This window comes from Macrotis lagotis, chromosome 1 (genome assembly GCF_037893015.1).
Source record: "Macrotis lagotis isolate mMagLag1 chromosome 1, bilby.v1.9.chrom.fasta, whole genome shotgun sequence".
Classification (NCBI taxonomy): Eukaryota; Metazoa; Chordata; class Mammalia; order Peramelemorphia; family Peramelidae; genus Macrotis; species Macrotis lagotis.
The window spans coordinates 273,578,402-273,594,547 of NC_133658.1; the positions used below are offsets into that span (position 1 = coordinate 273,578,402).

A 16,146-nucleotide genomic window follows, 5' to 3' on the forward strand; every position below is an offset into this window, starting at 1 on the left:
CCATTAAGGCATATGAGGTTTTTACTTGCTTTGAGACATGCCCATCTAGAAAGATATTTCAATCTGAAGCTTCATTAAAAGTTATAGGACTAGGAAGACTAGAATTTCTCTACACTGGTCAAGCAACATCCAACAATATGGGTACTATTTTGGTCACCACATTTTAGAGGATATATTAACAACCTGAAGAGCACTAGAGGAAGTCAACAGAATAGTGAAAGGCTTGAAGGTCATTCCATGTGAGAATCTGGTATAGGAATTTGGATGTTTCACCCAGAAAAAAAGTAGATTAATGGGGGACATGACAGTTATTGTCAAATATTTTAAGTCTTTCACATGAAAGAAGAATTAGACTCATTCTTCATGACCTTGAGGGCAGCACTACAAGTAATAGGTATGCCTTTTGAATTGATAAACTCAGGTTTTTATGTAAGAAAAATGGTTTCCTTCCAGTTAAAGCTATCCAGCTAACTAAAAGTGGAAGGGACTGCTTAAGGAATAGTGGGTTTCTTCTCTTTGGAGGTCTTCAAGAAAATGCTGTAAGACTAATTATCAGGTGTGTTGTAGAAATGATTCTCATTCTGATATGAATCAGAACCTTCCTACTCTAACATTCTGTGAGGTCAGAGGATACAGGAAAGCTGTCAATTTGCATAGAGTGAAGCTTCGCATTTCCCAATCCTAAACATATTGCTGTTCTCATGACAATTTTTGTACCCTGGTAGATATAGTACCTAAAATGTTTTTTTATGGATTAAAAACTGAGGTTTCTACCCACCTCTCAAATGACCAGTTTAAAATTTTTTCCATGAATGCTGTAGAATTCTTTTCCCAATTGATGAATGATCTACAAAACTTTAATTACTAAAGTGTCTCAAGCACCACACTTGACTTTTGGTTAACCTATTCAGAAAATGGATATTTTGTAAAATTTACTGAGTACCCAAGAAAAACTATACCAATGATATTGACTTTACTCAAATGGAACTATGAAGGACAGTTCCAGTGGGTGTGTCATTATAAGTAACTGATATTTTTTCTTGATGAAGTGTGAAGACTATTTCAAATCTTTCTCTTATTGGATTAACTTCTCTCTTCTAAAGATGCCAAATCCTCAGTAGTTTCTACAACTGTGAAACAGTATTAAATTTATAATGCATTAGAGGATAGAACAACACCCTGAAGGATAGACAACTTGGGAAAGTTTTTCTTTCAACAAACCTTTATTAAAAGCCCACTGTAGATGGCATGGTGTAGCAGGCAGAATGTAGAACTTGGAGTAAATCTGGGCTCAATTCCTTTCTTTGGCATTTATTAGCTTTGTAAGCCTGGACAAATCATTTAATGTTTATGTGCTTCGGGCAGCACCCTAGGACTTCACATATTCAGGCAGCTATCTGTATTGATAAAAGAATTACTTATGAGGAAATCAGATTCATTTTGAGTATATGGAACGCTGTGAATAGTAGTGCTGGAGAAGACCAAAAAAAGTAGATGATATGCTTTCTGCCCTCTTGGAGCTGAGCTCCAATAATGTTGACTTCCTGAAGGACATAAAAATAAGACACATCAGAAGCTCTGGACTAGGTAGAAGTGTGATGGAGGGAGAGGGGCCTTCTAATTAGACAGTTTAGAATCTTGGATCTTTGTCACCTTTCAGGATTATCTAGATCCAACAAGGACCAGGTTTAAGCTAAATGTGGATGGAAAATCTCACCTTTTTTCTTTTTCAGATTGAGTGTCACCCTCATGAGACAGATAAATCCACAGAGTTCCTTATAGACTGAGGGATGAAATTAAGATTTATTGGGTCCTGGATACCTGACTCACTTCAGTAGCTTTCAATCAGAAGCTAAATGTCCAGAAGTTTAGTCTTTATCACTGAACAGTTCCCATTTACTCTGAAGCTTTCCTCCTCTTCTTCTGTTTACAGTTGGCCATATAACACATAAAGACAAGTAGATAGTTTATTTACTGACAGAATGACTTAGATAAAGACATACAGCCAAATCATCCTGTCACCATTCCCCAATGGGGCCTTCAATGTACATAGAACTTTGATACTAGGGGTTGAAAACCATAATATTTTTGTGATATTTAAGGGTCATGTCTTTGCCCACAAGTTGCAACAATCTGTTCATATACTGGGATATTGATGATGACCATTATGCTGAAGATGATCTTTAATAAGATTTTGTCCCTTTAAATTAGTCTTGCAAATCAAATTAAAAGCATCCATCCTTTCACATACTTTTTCACTAGCCAAGGAGATAATACTGGTTAAGGGTATAAATGGAACCAGTAAAAATCAAAATCTCCTCCAGATAAGTAGGTTAGTGACTAACTATTTCCAAGACTGATTCAAAATGGATACAGAAAATGGGGATAACTTGGGAAATAATGTGACCTCTGAAGATTTCCAGAGCTCTCAGCAATGAGTCATGCGCAGAAATGTGATTAATTATTCATAGAGTTAGTTTCCATCTCACTCTTTCCCTCTAGGTAGATGAAAATTCCACATATATTCTAAATGTTCTCTCATTCTATTAGATCATTCCAGCCAGCCAGGGTGGGAGGAAGAGTCCCACAGTTCCCAGCAAGCAGACAATGACAAACATCCATAGAAAGATCCTGTCTATGACCATGGCAACATACTTCCAGTCTTCTTTCACCTAGAAATGGCACAAAACAGTGAGTTACCAACCATTCCCTCCAACATTCAGAGGTATTTCCTATAATACTCTGCTTATACAGAGAGAAGTCATTGTAGGACTTAACGAGAGATGGAAGAAATAAAATAAAATAAAAAATAAGAAGCAATAGATATTTTTGAATCATGTTAACTCTAGATAATCTCGAACCCACTATTGTAGGGAAATGTTCAGACTGGGATCCAGGTGAACCTCTGCCTAGACTATACACATCATTAAATACTGAGAACATGCCCAGTACTTGAACAAAGAGAAACACTATGGGGTAAACCTTGAGTCAAAATATTCTTGTATATAAAGTTCTAGGTCTAGAGTACCCCATTTATGTTGCACACACTCCCATCATTACCTAAAAGGGGGAAATTTTCTTTGCTCTCCTGGAAGCCCTAGTCTGTTTGGAATGAAGTCTCTAGGAATTAGGATATTTTAGAACCAGTGGAACCAAGCAGAACAGGCACAACTGCTCAGGGTCATCTTGAACCAATTAATTTCATATTGCATGTATCCTTAAATAAAATCTATTCAAGTAAGACAGCTATGAATGAGTTTAGTTTGTTGGACTACAGGAATCCTTTGAACCTAGGAGCTCCTATGAAGACACATATATAGAGTGAAGGTTAGCATTTCCCCCAATTCTAAACCTATTGCTGTTCTCAGGACAGTTTTTGTGTCCTGGTAGGTATAGTAACTAAACTATCTTTTATGGAATTAAAACCAAGGCATACATTCCTTGAGTTCCATAGCTTTGCAAACACTAATTACTTAGTTAAACCTTATGTGATCTTGATGGGAAAACTTCTAGGTCACATGTCATGAACTTCCTTCCTTGACTTTTTGTATAGTTAGTAAAAGGATCTCCCTGAAAAAGTTTGGCAAATTTTTTTCACAGACTATTTGAGTAGAAAGGAACATAAAAGAACATCTCATCAATCCCTTCATTTTACAGATGAGGAAATCTAGATACAAAGAGAGGTCACTTGTGTGATTTCCGTAAAGTCACAATAACTGGGGGCCTCAGTCTCCTTATTTGTAAAATAAGATCTTGAATCAGATGATCTCTTCCAACTTCAAATATTGGATCAGGTGAGTTCAAGGTTGCACAGTTAGTTCTTGGATAAATTGAGAATGGAAATCAAATCTCCTGACTCCCAATTCAGTCCTGGTACTTTCCACCATAGGGGCTCTCACTTTTGGATTTAAATGCAATGTGATAAGAATAGGCAGAGAGATTTCTGGTTGACAGAGAGGTGCACAAAAACCTTAAAGGACTGAGGGTGTGGAGGAATCTAATGAGTTCAAATTCCTTAGTCAATTCTTTCTCTTTCCTGTTTGTATATTGCCCTGACTGGATAAGCATCTGGGAGGGAAGAAAAGTACATAAATTTATTACATTCCTTCTATGCTCGAAGTGTTGTGCCTGGTATTTTATAAATATTATCTCATTTGATCCTCACAACATATGGTAACATAATTTCAACTTGTCTTCCTGACTCTAGACCGAGTACTCTATCCTCTGTGGTTTCAAGTGGTCATGGTTAATTCTTGAGTTGCACATGAGACAATCTGAAGGCATTTAAGGAGAGGGGGAGATCCAATAATGATCCACAAAAGTGATATTGCTCTGAATCCCATGGTGTCAAAAAAATTTTACTGTAGTCTTCACCTTAGCATTTAAAGTCCCATAGTCTTTCTACCCCTAGGCTTGAGAGAGGATAGGCTTTTTCTCTGCCTGTGATAAAACATGGACAGATTTTTCCAATCCATGTAACTCCAAAACTGTTATTTTGGGATTTGGCAATAACAAGTATAGGTCCATAGAATAGCAATGGATTTCATAGATGGGGAGAAGAAAGGTTAGCAACACTTTTTGAGATCTTATAGAAAGCTAACAGGATATTGTTAGTCTGTCTAAAACCCTCTGTAAAGATGAGTGAGTATGTGTATTGTATGGGTTACAAGTTTGCTGATACTCTTATATAGATTTTAATGGTATGAGTGTCTATTCATAGAATTTTTTAAGCTTAAAAAACTATTGGATCTATTAACTCTGACTTGACCTAAATAAAGTAAATAAACTGTTAAGAGAAGAAAAGAAATTGAATGTCTCACAAGGACCTTCTTGAGGTTTACTGTTTTGCCACTAACTTCTCTCATTCAAAGAATATTGACAATTCAGTTGGCTTTAGATGGTCAAGACTGATTCTCCAAATTAAATCAGGGCCCATTTGAGGGGGGAGCTGCTAATCTACAAATGAACAAATTTTCATCTCTCCCTACCTATTTATTTACAAATCCAGAGACTATATGAAGATAGTAGTTTTAGTTACTTTCAAAATATCCCACACTCCAATGTTTAATCCTTGCTCCTACAAAAATATTTCATGATGTACACTAAGCCCCTTTAAAATTGATGGAAAAAAAGAGAAAAGTAGAACCAAACTTCAGTGTTGGGGCTTTTTAATGTATTGAGGGATCAAACAATCGTCCACTAGGTTTTTCTGCTTCACTTTCTTGTCTAATTGCTGATGTTAAAACAAATTAAAACAAATGTGTTTAATCATGGCCAGAGAAACAGCAAGTATTATTAGTAAAGATGCTGTTTATAATCCCTCTATTCCCAGGGAAAGCTAGAAAAGTCTGGTTCCCTGGGGTATTATTTTTCCAATTTTCTTCTAATTGCCTTTCCCTTTTGTCCTTCCAACATCCCATTTCTCTCCTGAAGATGAAACATGGGAGCTGACCAAAGTGTTTCTGTGCCTCATCCCTGAATGTTGATCTGTGTGAAGTCGGCTATACTCCCCAGGGACTTGTAACTCATCAAAGATGAAAAGCAGGTCACCTCGGCCCTGTGAAAAGAGTCTGGAGATAAAGGACTGTTTGGATGGCAGTGACACAGTGAGCCAGAGGAGAAAAAAATGTTTTTGTGTATGTTTTGTGCTTGGTTATTTCCGGTCTCTTTCCAGAGCATTTGTACTGACAGTACTTTATGTACTGATAAATGCCACATTTATCTCTTGTTTTTTCATTACGATTTTGATTAAACTACTAAAGGAACTGTTATCCCTCAAGGGGATCATTTTCTCAGATATCTGTTATGCCTTGAGATAGGAAATCTTCCTTCTGTTTCAAAAACTCACAGGGAAATCTCTCTCACTGGACCACATAAGGCATCTTTGGGCTTCCATCTTTGACATTTACTGACATGAGACATAATCTGTGGTGGTCTTCAAGGCAAGCTTGGTTCCTGAGTCTTCCCTCTCCATTATTTTCTACTTCATCATCCTGTGATTGGATTGATCTGATTTTTCTAGTGTTTAGTTGTCCATTTTCTCACTCTTCACTTAAAGGGTTGGTTTTAGGATCAATTTCTATCTAATGGTGGATAAAAGCTCCCAGTATACCTACTATAATTATTCAGCTTAGCATTCAAAAACCTTTTCAGAAAGTACTGCCTCAAGCATCTTCTCTCTGTTTTTACTCCTTCCCAATGTGCAGCCTCTACTTAAATCAAGATAGTCTCATTATCCTTTTGAAATATCTTTCTTGTTCCTCTGCCTTTGGGTGTATTGATCTACCCAATCCAAAAATGTGCATCCTGTATTCCTCCATCTATTCCAATCCTACCAATCCTTTAAGGCCTGGAATAATTCCTAACTTATCCATGAAACCTTTTTTGCCTGTTCCATCCCTCATTGATATCTTTATTCTACTGAACTAACTATAAGGCCCTTAAGGTCTGAATTATACAATCTCACACATCATTATATGTATGACAGACCCCTTACCAAATTCCAACCTTTGATCATTCCTGCCATCTGCAGCCTTCTCTCCTATTCAGGTGCTGCTGAATGAAACTGCAAGAAGTCAAGAAACTGAGCTGAAAGAATCCAATACCTATCTATGTTACATAATGTTAACTGGATCCCCTAGAGCAAAGCAATCCTTATACATCTTCCTAATAACTTCTCTCTCCAACTTACAGCCATCCCAAACCTTTTTGTCCCTCCTCAAACCTTCAGCAGCACTCTCTTCCCATTATCTAAAGTAGGGACCTCAATTCATACTAAAAATAGCCTCAAACCATTCAATGAGAATTTCTTCTACTTCTCTTATATCACTCATGCACTTTCCAAGATCTTTCTTCACCCCCTTCTCAAGTGAAAAGAAGGATCTTCTCTTTGTCAAGTAAAACCTCTCTTACAAGTATCCTTAATCCTTTCTCTTCTCATCTTCTTCCAACATATTGTCCCCCTTTCATCATCACAACTTAATCTTCAATCTCTCCCTATCTACTAATTCCTTTCCTAATGTCAACAAACCCATCTCTCCCATTCTTAAAAAAAACCCAAACCTCACTTGATCCATTCATCTGCACTAGTTATCATCCTATATCTCTCTCTCTCCCCCTTCATAGCTAAATTCTATCTATACTTGGTATCTATTTTTTTTTCTCTGACTTGATTCTAAACCCTCTGCAATATGGCTTCTGACATTGTGTTTTGCCTGCAACTTTGCTTGAAACTTATCTCTCCAAAGTCACCAATGATCTCTTAATTACTAGATTATGCTCTTTTCTCAGTCTTCATCCTTCTTGAACACTTGGTAGTTTTTGACATAGTCCGTTACTTTCTTCTCTAAGGTATTCTCTCTAGAGGCGGCTAGGTGGCGCAGCAGATAGAGCACCGGCCCTGGAGTCATGAGTATCTGAGTTCAAATCCAGTCTCAGACACTTAAAAATTACCTAGCTGTTTGGCCTTGGGCAAACAATTAACCCCATTTGCCTTGCAAAAAAAGCCTTAAAAAAAGATATTCTCTCTACCCTTGAATTTTATGACACTGATTTCTCCTAATTTTCCTCATACCTATCTGACCACTTCTTCTCTAACCCTAAGCCTAATTTCTTCTCAGTCTTCTTTGCTGATTCTTCATCTAAGTCACACCACAGGATGTCACCCTAGATGCTGTGCTAGGCCTTCTCTTTTCACTCTGTACTATATATCTCCTTTGGTGAAACAACCAGCTTCCATGGGTTCAATTATTATTTCTTTATGGAAAATTCCCATATCCATATATCCAACCCTAACCTCCCTTCTGAGCTCTAGTTCTGTAGCCTCTCTTAGACATCTTGAACTGGATATACCCTACTCAATTTTGAACTCAACATATCAAAAACAAAACTTATTATATTCCCCACCACTAAACCCTCTAATCTTCTAAACTTTTCTGTTATTGTCATGAATATCACCATCCTCTTAGCCTTGCAATCTCTGTGTTATACTCAACTCCTCTCTGAAATTCATTCTATATATTCAGTCTTTTGTCAGCCCTTATCATTTCTACATTCACAACATCTCTGTTGGACTGTAGTGTCTTCTCTTTAATACTGCCACTAATCATCATTTCATGCCTAAGGTATTGTAGTTACCTGATGATTCATCCCTCACTCAGTTACCAAAACTATTCTTCCTCAAGTGCAGGTCTGACAATGTTACCTCTCTATTCAAGAATTCCCTGTTACCTCCAAGATTAATTATAAGAGCCTTTGACTTTTAAAGACTTATACAATCTAGTCCTTTCTTACATTTCTAGTCTTAAACATTTTACTCTGTTCCATGTACTCTCTGCTAGGTAGAATGAGTATTACCAACAGATTCTGTGTGAGATTAATTAGGAAAAAAATGTCTTCCAGTGACTCTTTCATATTTTCCTATTTCCAACCATATAGGGTTATTTTGAGAACTTTCATGAGAAGACAGATATTGTGCCTCAATTTTATATACTATGCTACAGATCACCCAAGGTCATGTGCATACCCAATAACATACCTAGGTATGTTAGGCTGGTTCTATAAATAGTCTAAATTGTTTTATTCCATCAGGACCTTTAGAATCCAAGATTAAAAGCTGAGTGCGAGGAACTGGTTTCCCCTGGTGTCTCTACCACAGCTTTGTCTTGCTCTTAAGAACAGTACCAATAGTGGGTTTTGAAATAATCCTCCTATATCAAATTTTGTGTTTGTCCTTGAATCCAAGGACCATAGGAAGGCCTTAGTGCAAAAGTAGCAAATCTAGTGTCAGAAGACCAGAATATCAATATTGGCTCAGCCTCAGAAGCAATATGAACTTGGGAAAGTTCCTTTTCCTCTAAGAAACCCAGTTTTTCCATATGTAAAATAAAAGTGAAAATACTTCTAACATTATCTACCTCCCAGACTACCTCATTGTTATAAAAGTGCTTTGTAAACTCAAAAGGACCTCATAAATGATGCTTTTCTTTACCTATGACATCATTATCATTACCATCTTCATGGCTCCCAAAATTCACATATCTCTAGTCACTTTGACTCTATTGTTGCAATCAATTAATCAGTCAGCTTTTATTAAATGTATACTAAGAGCCAGGCATGTGTTAAGTGCTGGAGAAACAAAAAGAGGCAAAAGACAATCCTGTTCTCAAGTGATGGGGGGAGCAACATGTAAACAAATATATAAAAAATAAACAAAGTGGTGCACTGATAGAGTGCCTGGAGTCAGGAAGAGTCATATTCCTGAGTTCAAATCTGACCTCAATTATTTACTAGCTTTGTGACTGTGGTAAAGTCACTTAACATTTTTTGCCTCAGTTTTCTCATATGTGAAATAAGTTAGAGATAGAAATAGCAAATTTCTCTAGCATCTTTGCCAAGAAAATCCCAAATGGGGTCCATGAAGAGTCAAACATACTGAAAATGACTGAGAAACAACAATATGTTACATGCATGATAAATGGGGGGGGGACTACAGGTCAGCCTCCACCACTCTCTTTCCTAAGTCAAGTTTCTTTTCACTTGGCCTTCATCAGCACAACACAAGTCTTTGATCTTGAGATAGTTTAATGGTACAGTGGATAGAACACTGGGTCAGCAATCAAGACCTGAGTTCACATCAGATCTTAGATACTTACTAATGTATAACCTGGGATAGGTGATTTAATCTTTGACTATCTCAGTTCTTTCAATTATAAAATGGAATTCAGAATAGTTTTTACCTCCCAGTGTTATTTGCGATGATATTTACAACGTTTAAAGTTTAGGGTTAGTTTCTTTCTATCCTTCCTATTTTCCTTTGATTTGTAAAGTTTTCTATCTAGATTTTTCTTAAGAATTTGTAAACCCAGATTGAATATTTGGGTGACTATTTTTCCTTTTTTTTCTTACCCAGTGTTGCACAGGTTAACATGCAACAAACCCAGGGCCATTCCCATTCTTTGACCTTTGGTAATCCCCTTTTGACAATTTGAATTTTGTTACATCCACAAACATGAAGAGCAGTTATATGCAATTTTTTCTCAGGTATATGGATGTGAGTTAACTGCCATACAATTTAAATTCTAACCTGACTTTCCTCTGACTCCTAACACAATTGCAAAAGTCCTGCCCAGAAGAATAGCACTCCCCCCACCCTAAAGAGTTCCCTTTCCCTCCACTATGTAAACTGAAGAAAATTAGGTTTATATAAAATTAACTGGTCATGGAGAGGAAGGAAATTAAATCTACAGTAAAAAGAGTCAGAAATCATTTAATAAGTTTCAAAAATTTGTGTATATGATTTGAGAACTAACCACTTATTTTTGATTCATCCATGCTACCTTCCCTATCATTAGAGAGGAAGATAAAAAGTAGACTGAATATCATATTGATCTAGAAACCCATCCCAGTGTGCACTATGATTTCTGACAGTTGCTATGGGTTGGAGTTAATAAACCCTTGTGGGGTTATTGGCTGACTGAATGACTTACCGAAAAATCCGTGTCTTCTGCCTTCAGATGGTCTGCAATGTACTGGACTCCTTCTACTGCAAGTTTCAAGGCTGGTGACATGGGCAGGGTATGCTGTTCTTTGGTGCTGTATGATTTGGTCACTGGATCTGAGACAGGTACAGCCTTGATCTTCTTGCATTTACATTTGCAAGGAGAAGGCTTCTCCTGGGGTTGGACTTCATCCTTCTGGCTCCTCAAAGAGGCTGGGGAGCTGGCAGACTGTCCATTGTTTGCCTGGGAAGAATCCTCTTGGAGAGAGCAGTACTGGATGCTCCTAGACCTGCAGCGAATGCCTCCATCCTCCTCTTTGCTAGAGCTGTACATTTGTTGCACACTTAGAGATCTGACTTTGGAGAAGCCAGAGGGGTAGGTATTATTTGAAGGAGGTTTGGCAGTAGGTGAAGAGCAGGGACTGGGCTTCCCAGGTTCAGGATGCTGCAGAACAGTATACTGACTTGAGGGAGACTTGCAGGCAAGCTGGGGTTTAACTGGATCCTCCAAGGGAACACAGAATGAAGCTGAGGGTGACCGGTCTGGGCTCTTGGGACTGATTGAAGATGAGGTAACAAAATTGGGTTCTGGCTGTGGCCAGAACCTTGGACCTCCAGCAAGTTTGTGCATGGATTCAACCAGCTTCCGGCAGTTGTCTTTCACCACACCAGGACGTTTCATGAAGAGCAAACGGGGGATAATATCTAGGAACACCCTTCGGACCCATGCAGGCATGGTGTGTGTACGAGGTGATCGATGGTGGACATTGAGTACAAAGACAGTTATGATGATGGACAATGTCACGAAGATCATGGTGAAGAGCAGGTACTCCCCAATCAGAGGAATGACCAGGGATGTGGATGGGATGATCTCAGTGATGAGAAGTAGGAAGACAGTCAAAGATAAGAGCACAGAAATGCACAATGTGATTTTCTCCCCACAATCTGATGGCAGATAGAAAACCAAGACAGTCAAGCAGGAAATAAGAAGGCAGGGAATGATGAGATTGATGGTATAAAACAGGGGGAGCCTACGGATGATGAAGGAGTACGTGATGTCGGGGTAAATTTCAGTACAGCATTCATACTTCTTAATGTTATAGTTTCCAACAGCATTGATGATGACCCACTCACCACTCTCCCAATAGTCCAACTGGTCCACATGGCTGTGCATGCTCACCAAGTCAATTTTTGCTTTGTCATAGGTCCAGGAACCAAACTTCATGGTACAATTTTGCTGGTCAAAGGGAAAGAAGGTGACATCAATGCTGCAGGAGCTCTTATAGATGGCAGGGGGTGTCCATTTGATCCTCCCATCATAGAAGAGGTGGGCTTTGGTCAAGTGGGTCACAGCAAAATCACCATCTGCACTAAGATAGGAAAGAAAAGAAGCCAATAAGAACATTAGGACTGGAAGTACTAGCACTCTCTGACCAGTCCCACTCTAATTCCATTGTTAAGTCCCAGGTGAGAGAGAAAACACATGTATACATGAGTAGAAATATAGGAATACTTAACTGTAATTCTTTGCAATAAGAATAGGAATACCAGCAATATCTGCCTCACAGGATTTTTAGGCTCAAATGGCATAATGTATAAACACAGCACTTTTCAAACCTTAAATACTTCACAAATATCAATTTTTTATTTTAAAGAAAAATTATGCTCACCTTGTTCAATGAAGTTCAAATAAAAACAATCCTGGGGAAAGTCAATAAGCTTGTTATTATTTTTTCATATATAATGATCTGTGGACAGCTGCACAGAATGATAAAAATAGCTGCTCTTTATAGTTGAATAAATGAATTAGAATATAAGTTAATCTTCTGAAGACTCACTGAAAGTATCTATAGTACAACTCCTGGAACTGAATAGTAGGGATAATATGAACTCCATCCTGTTCTCAGTTTGATTTCATAAGCTGGCCTATTTTTAAAACTATTTAATACATTTCAGTTGAAGATTCTAAATTACTATTACTATTATTGTTGCCATAGTGGTACATAGTTTTGTGTTTCTCAATGCACTTTATTCTTTATGAGAGAGGTAAGCAGTCACAATCCTTATTTTACATACTGAAAGCCTGAGACTTAAGGGGATTACCCTTACTTGCCCAAGACCATAAAAACAAACCTGTAGAAATTACTTGGAAGAGGAACCCAGGTCTCATGATTTAGTCTTCTAGCTGGTGGAAGACTACCATTCCAGACTACAGTTATCTCTCTGAATAGATTATATCTCAGTTACTATAATATAGGGATAACATGATACTGGATATCATACATTTCTGTAGGATTTAAAGGTTTAAAAACATTTTCCTTATATCAACCCAAGGAGTTTAGTAAACAAGTATCAAAAGTGTGATTACAAATTAGGAAACTGAAACTCTAGAGCTTGAATATTTTGCTCTTGAATATTTTGCTCAAACTATGCAGTTGGTAAAAGACAAGATTTGAACCCATGTTTTCCAATACCAAGCCCAGCATCTCTCCAACACACCAGATGGCCACTCATGGATTATTTCATTTCAAAATTGAAGCTCCAGAAATGATAAAATTCAATTGCCATTTAACAGTCAGACACTAGTCATAATAGATAATGATGGAAAGATGTTGCTGTTATTCTGTAATGGGAGAGGCAACTTGATGTAGTGTAGTAGAATCATACTCAAATAGAAACGGGGCCACTAAACTCATCATATATACATAATGGTCTCTGTGGGTGGTGTATTGACTTAATTTGAAAATGTAATGTTATTTATGTTTATTTATTTTGCTAAAATATTTCCCAATTATATTTTAATCTGGCTCTGGCAGCACTAGAGAGTGTTGCTAGCTTGCAGTCCATGGGTTTTATGTTTGACACCTCCTTTTACTCTGTAGTGATAGATAGATAACTGTGGAGCCAGGAAGACTGGCATTAAAACCCCATCTCTTATTTATGGTGACTTTATGAGCCTGGGCAAGTCAATTAACCTCTCTTTCAGTGTTTGAGGTCAGTGGTTGTTCAAGCCAGTCCTACTCTGTGACCCCATGGACCTCTGTCAATTAGATTTTCTTGACAAAGATATAGTTTGCCATTTTCCTCTTCAGTGGATCATGGATCCAAGCCAATGTGATCAAATAGAAATGCATCACTATGGATCACTATTGACTTAGAAACTTACAAATCAACATTATGTATTGTATTTAAAACATTTTATAACACTTCTCAATTATATATTTTTGTTGTTTTGGGGAGGCAATGTGATTAAGGATCACACAGCTCCTAAATATCTGAGGCTGAATTTGAACTCAAGTTCTCATGACTCCAGTGCTGTAAACACTGTATCACTTAGCTTCCTCTCTCCCCCCCTCCAATTACATTTTAATGTTTCCCATCACATTTGAGAGTTTTGCTTGTGACCTATGAGTTTGATGCCTCTACCTAGGCAACTATCTGAGAACAAGTTGCAGAGAAAGTACCAATCTGCATCCATAAGTGAAATTTCTTATCCAGAAATTCCCTATTCCAGTAACATAATAGGTCCAGTCCCTATATTTTTCCTTTATTATGTAATAAACCTACCTTCCCAGGGTATTCCCTGTTTCCTATAGTTATTATTGCCCTCAGTTCAACTGACTTATAGGTGTACGATACTGTCAAATACTTTAAATATAGCCCAAACCTTAGGAAAGAATCTTATCCCTCTGGGGCTTGCCATCTCCTCATGAGGATACCAGATCCAGGTTCAGAAATCTTAGCTCCTCTTGCAAAGCTGATTCTATATCTACTCTGCATTCACTGAATAGTAAAGGCAATGCAAAGCAATTATTAGATGCTACTACTGTTAGACAAGCCAAGTCTGTGCATAATAGAATTAGTCTCCAATCACTTTGTCTCCCAATCAGCCTTACTGAAAATGGCACTAGGACTGGTATGAATGTAAAGTATATAGAGAATAAATTAGATACCCCCTCCCAGATGACCCCACTGCAGATGAGCAGAGTAGAGACCCATCAAAGAAGGAGTTAGATCCTTCCAGGGAGATAGCTCCCTTTATCTGACAATACTTAATTGCCACCAAGTAGTAAAAGAAAACATAGACAAAAAACTCTCAAGAAAAATGAAGTTTAAAAAAAGCATGCTTCAACCTGTATTCATAGACCATCAATTCTTTCTCTGGCAATGGATAGCAGTTTTAATCTTAAATCTTTCAGAGTTGCCTTGGTTCATTGAAATGCTGTGAATATCTAAGTCATTTATAACTGATCATCTTATAATATTGCTGTTACTTTATACATAGTTCATTTCATTTTGCATTAGTTCATTAAAGTATTTCAAGGTTTTATTGAGGGCATCCTGCTCATGATGTCTTATATTAGAACAATATTCCATCATAATTATATAAAACAATTTATGAAGCCATTCACCAATTGATAGTCTTATAAATAAAAGTTATTTTCCTTCTTGTTCTTTATCTTTTTTGGGATACAGGTTTAATAATTGTAATGCTAGATCAAAGGGTATGCATGATTTTATAGCTCTTTAGCACAATTACAAATTGCTCTACAGAATGATTGAATCAGTTCACAACTCCATCAACATTAAATTAATGTCTCATTTTTCCCACATTGCCTCCAACATTTGCCATTTTCCTTTTCTGTCCTATTAGCTAGTCTTATAGATATGAGGTAGTATCTCAAAATTGTTTTAATTTGCATTTTTCCAATCAATAGAGAATTAAAGCATATATTCATCATTCTATAGATAGTTTTGATTACTTCATCTGAAAACTCTTCATATATTTGATCATTTATCAATTGAGGAATGGCTTTTATTTTTATAAGCTTGACTCAGTTCTCTTTTTATTTGAGAAATGAGACCTTTATCAGACAACCTTGCTTCAAAATTTTTCAGTTACTATTGCTAACTGTATTTTCTCTCATCCTATCCCCCCATTTATTCTATTCTCTCTCTTTTCACCCTGTCCCTCCTCAAAAATCTTTTACTTTTGACTATCTCCTTTCCCAATATGTTCTCCCTTCTATCAACATCACCTCTTTCCCCTCCCATTTTTCCTGTAGAGTGAGATAGATTTCTATACTCAATAGAATGTGTATGTTATTCTTTCTTTGAGTCAATTATGATAAGAATAAGGTTTACTCATTCCCTTTCACCTCCCTCCTCTTCCCCTCCATTGTAAAAGTTGTTTCTTGTCTTTTTTATGTGAGATCGTTTATTCTATTCTACCTTTTCCTTTTCCTTCCAATATATTCCTTTCACACCTTAATTTTATTATTTTAGATAACATCCCTTCATATTGAACTCACACTTGGGCCTTCTATCTATATATATATCTATATCTCTACATCTATATCTATCATCTATATCTATATCTATCTATACATATATATTCCTAACTGCCCTAAAATGAGAAAATTCTTAAAAGTTACAAGTATCATTCTCCCATGTATAAATGTAAACAATTTAAACTCACTAAGTCCCTTACAACTTTTCTTCCTTGTTTACTTTTTTTATACTTCTTTGAAAGTCAAATTTTCTTCAGCTCTGATCTCCTCAATAAGAATGCTTAAAGTCCTCTGTTTCATTAAATTTCCATTTCCCTCAGTTTTGCTGAGTAAATTATTCTTAGTTATAATTCTAAC

General features: G+C 37.0%; 1 protein-coding gene across 1 annotated transcript in view; it reads right to left on the reverse strand.

The window, feature by feature from the left end:
• Positions 1 to 2,546: 2,546 nt before the first annotated feature.
• The window catches only part of CHRNA4 (cholinergic receptor nicotinic alpha 4 subunit), a 58,404-nt gene continuing 44,804 nt past the window's right edge, over positions 2,547 to 16,146 (reverse strand). Inside the window, exons 5-6 of the mRNA XM_074227446.1 lie at positions 10,488 to 11,868; positions 2,547 to 2,672 (exon numbers count right to left, since the gene is read on the reverse strand). Of these exons, the coding sequence (XP_074083547.1) occupies positions 2,547 to 2,672; positions 10,488 to 11,868 (1,507 nt within the window). The remainder of the gene's footprint in view (positions 2,673 to 10,487; positions 11,869 to 16,146) is intronic.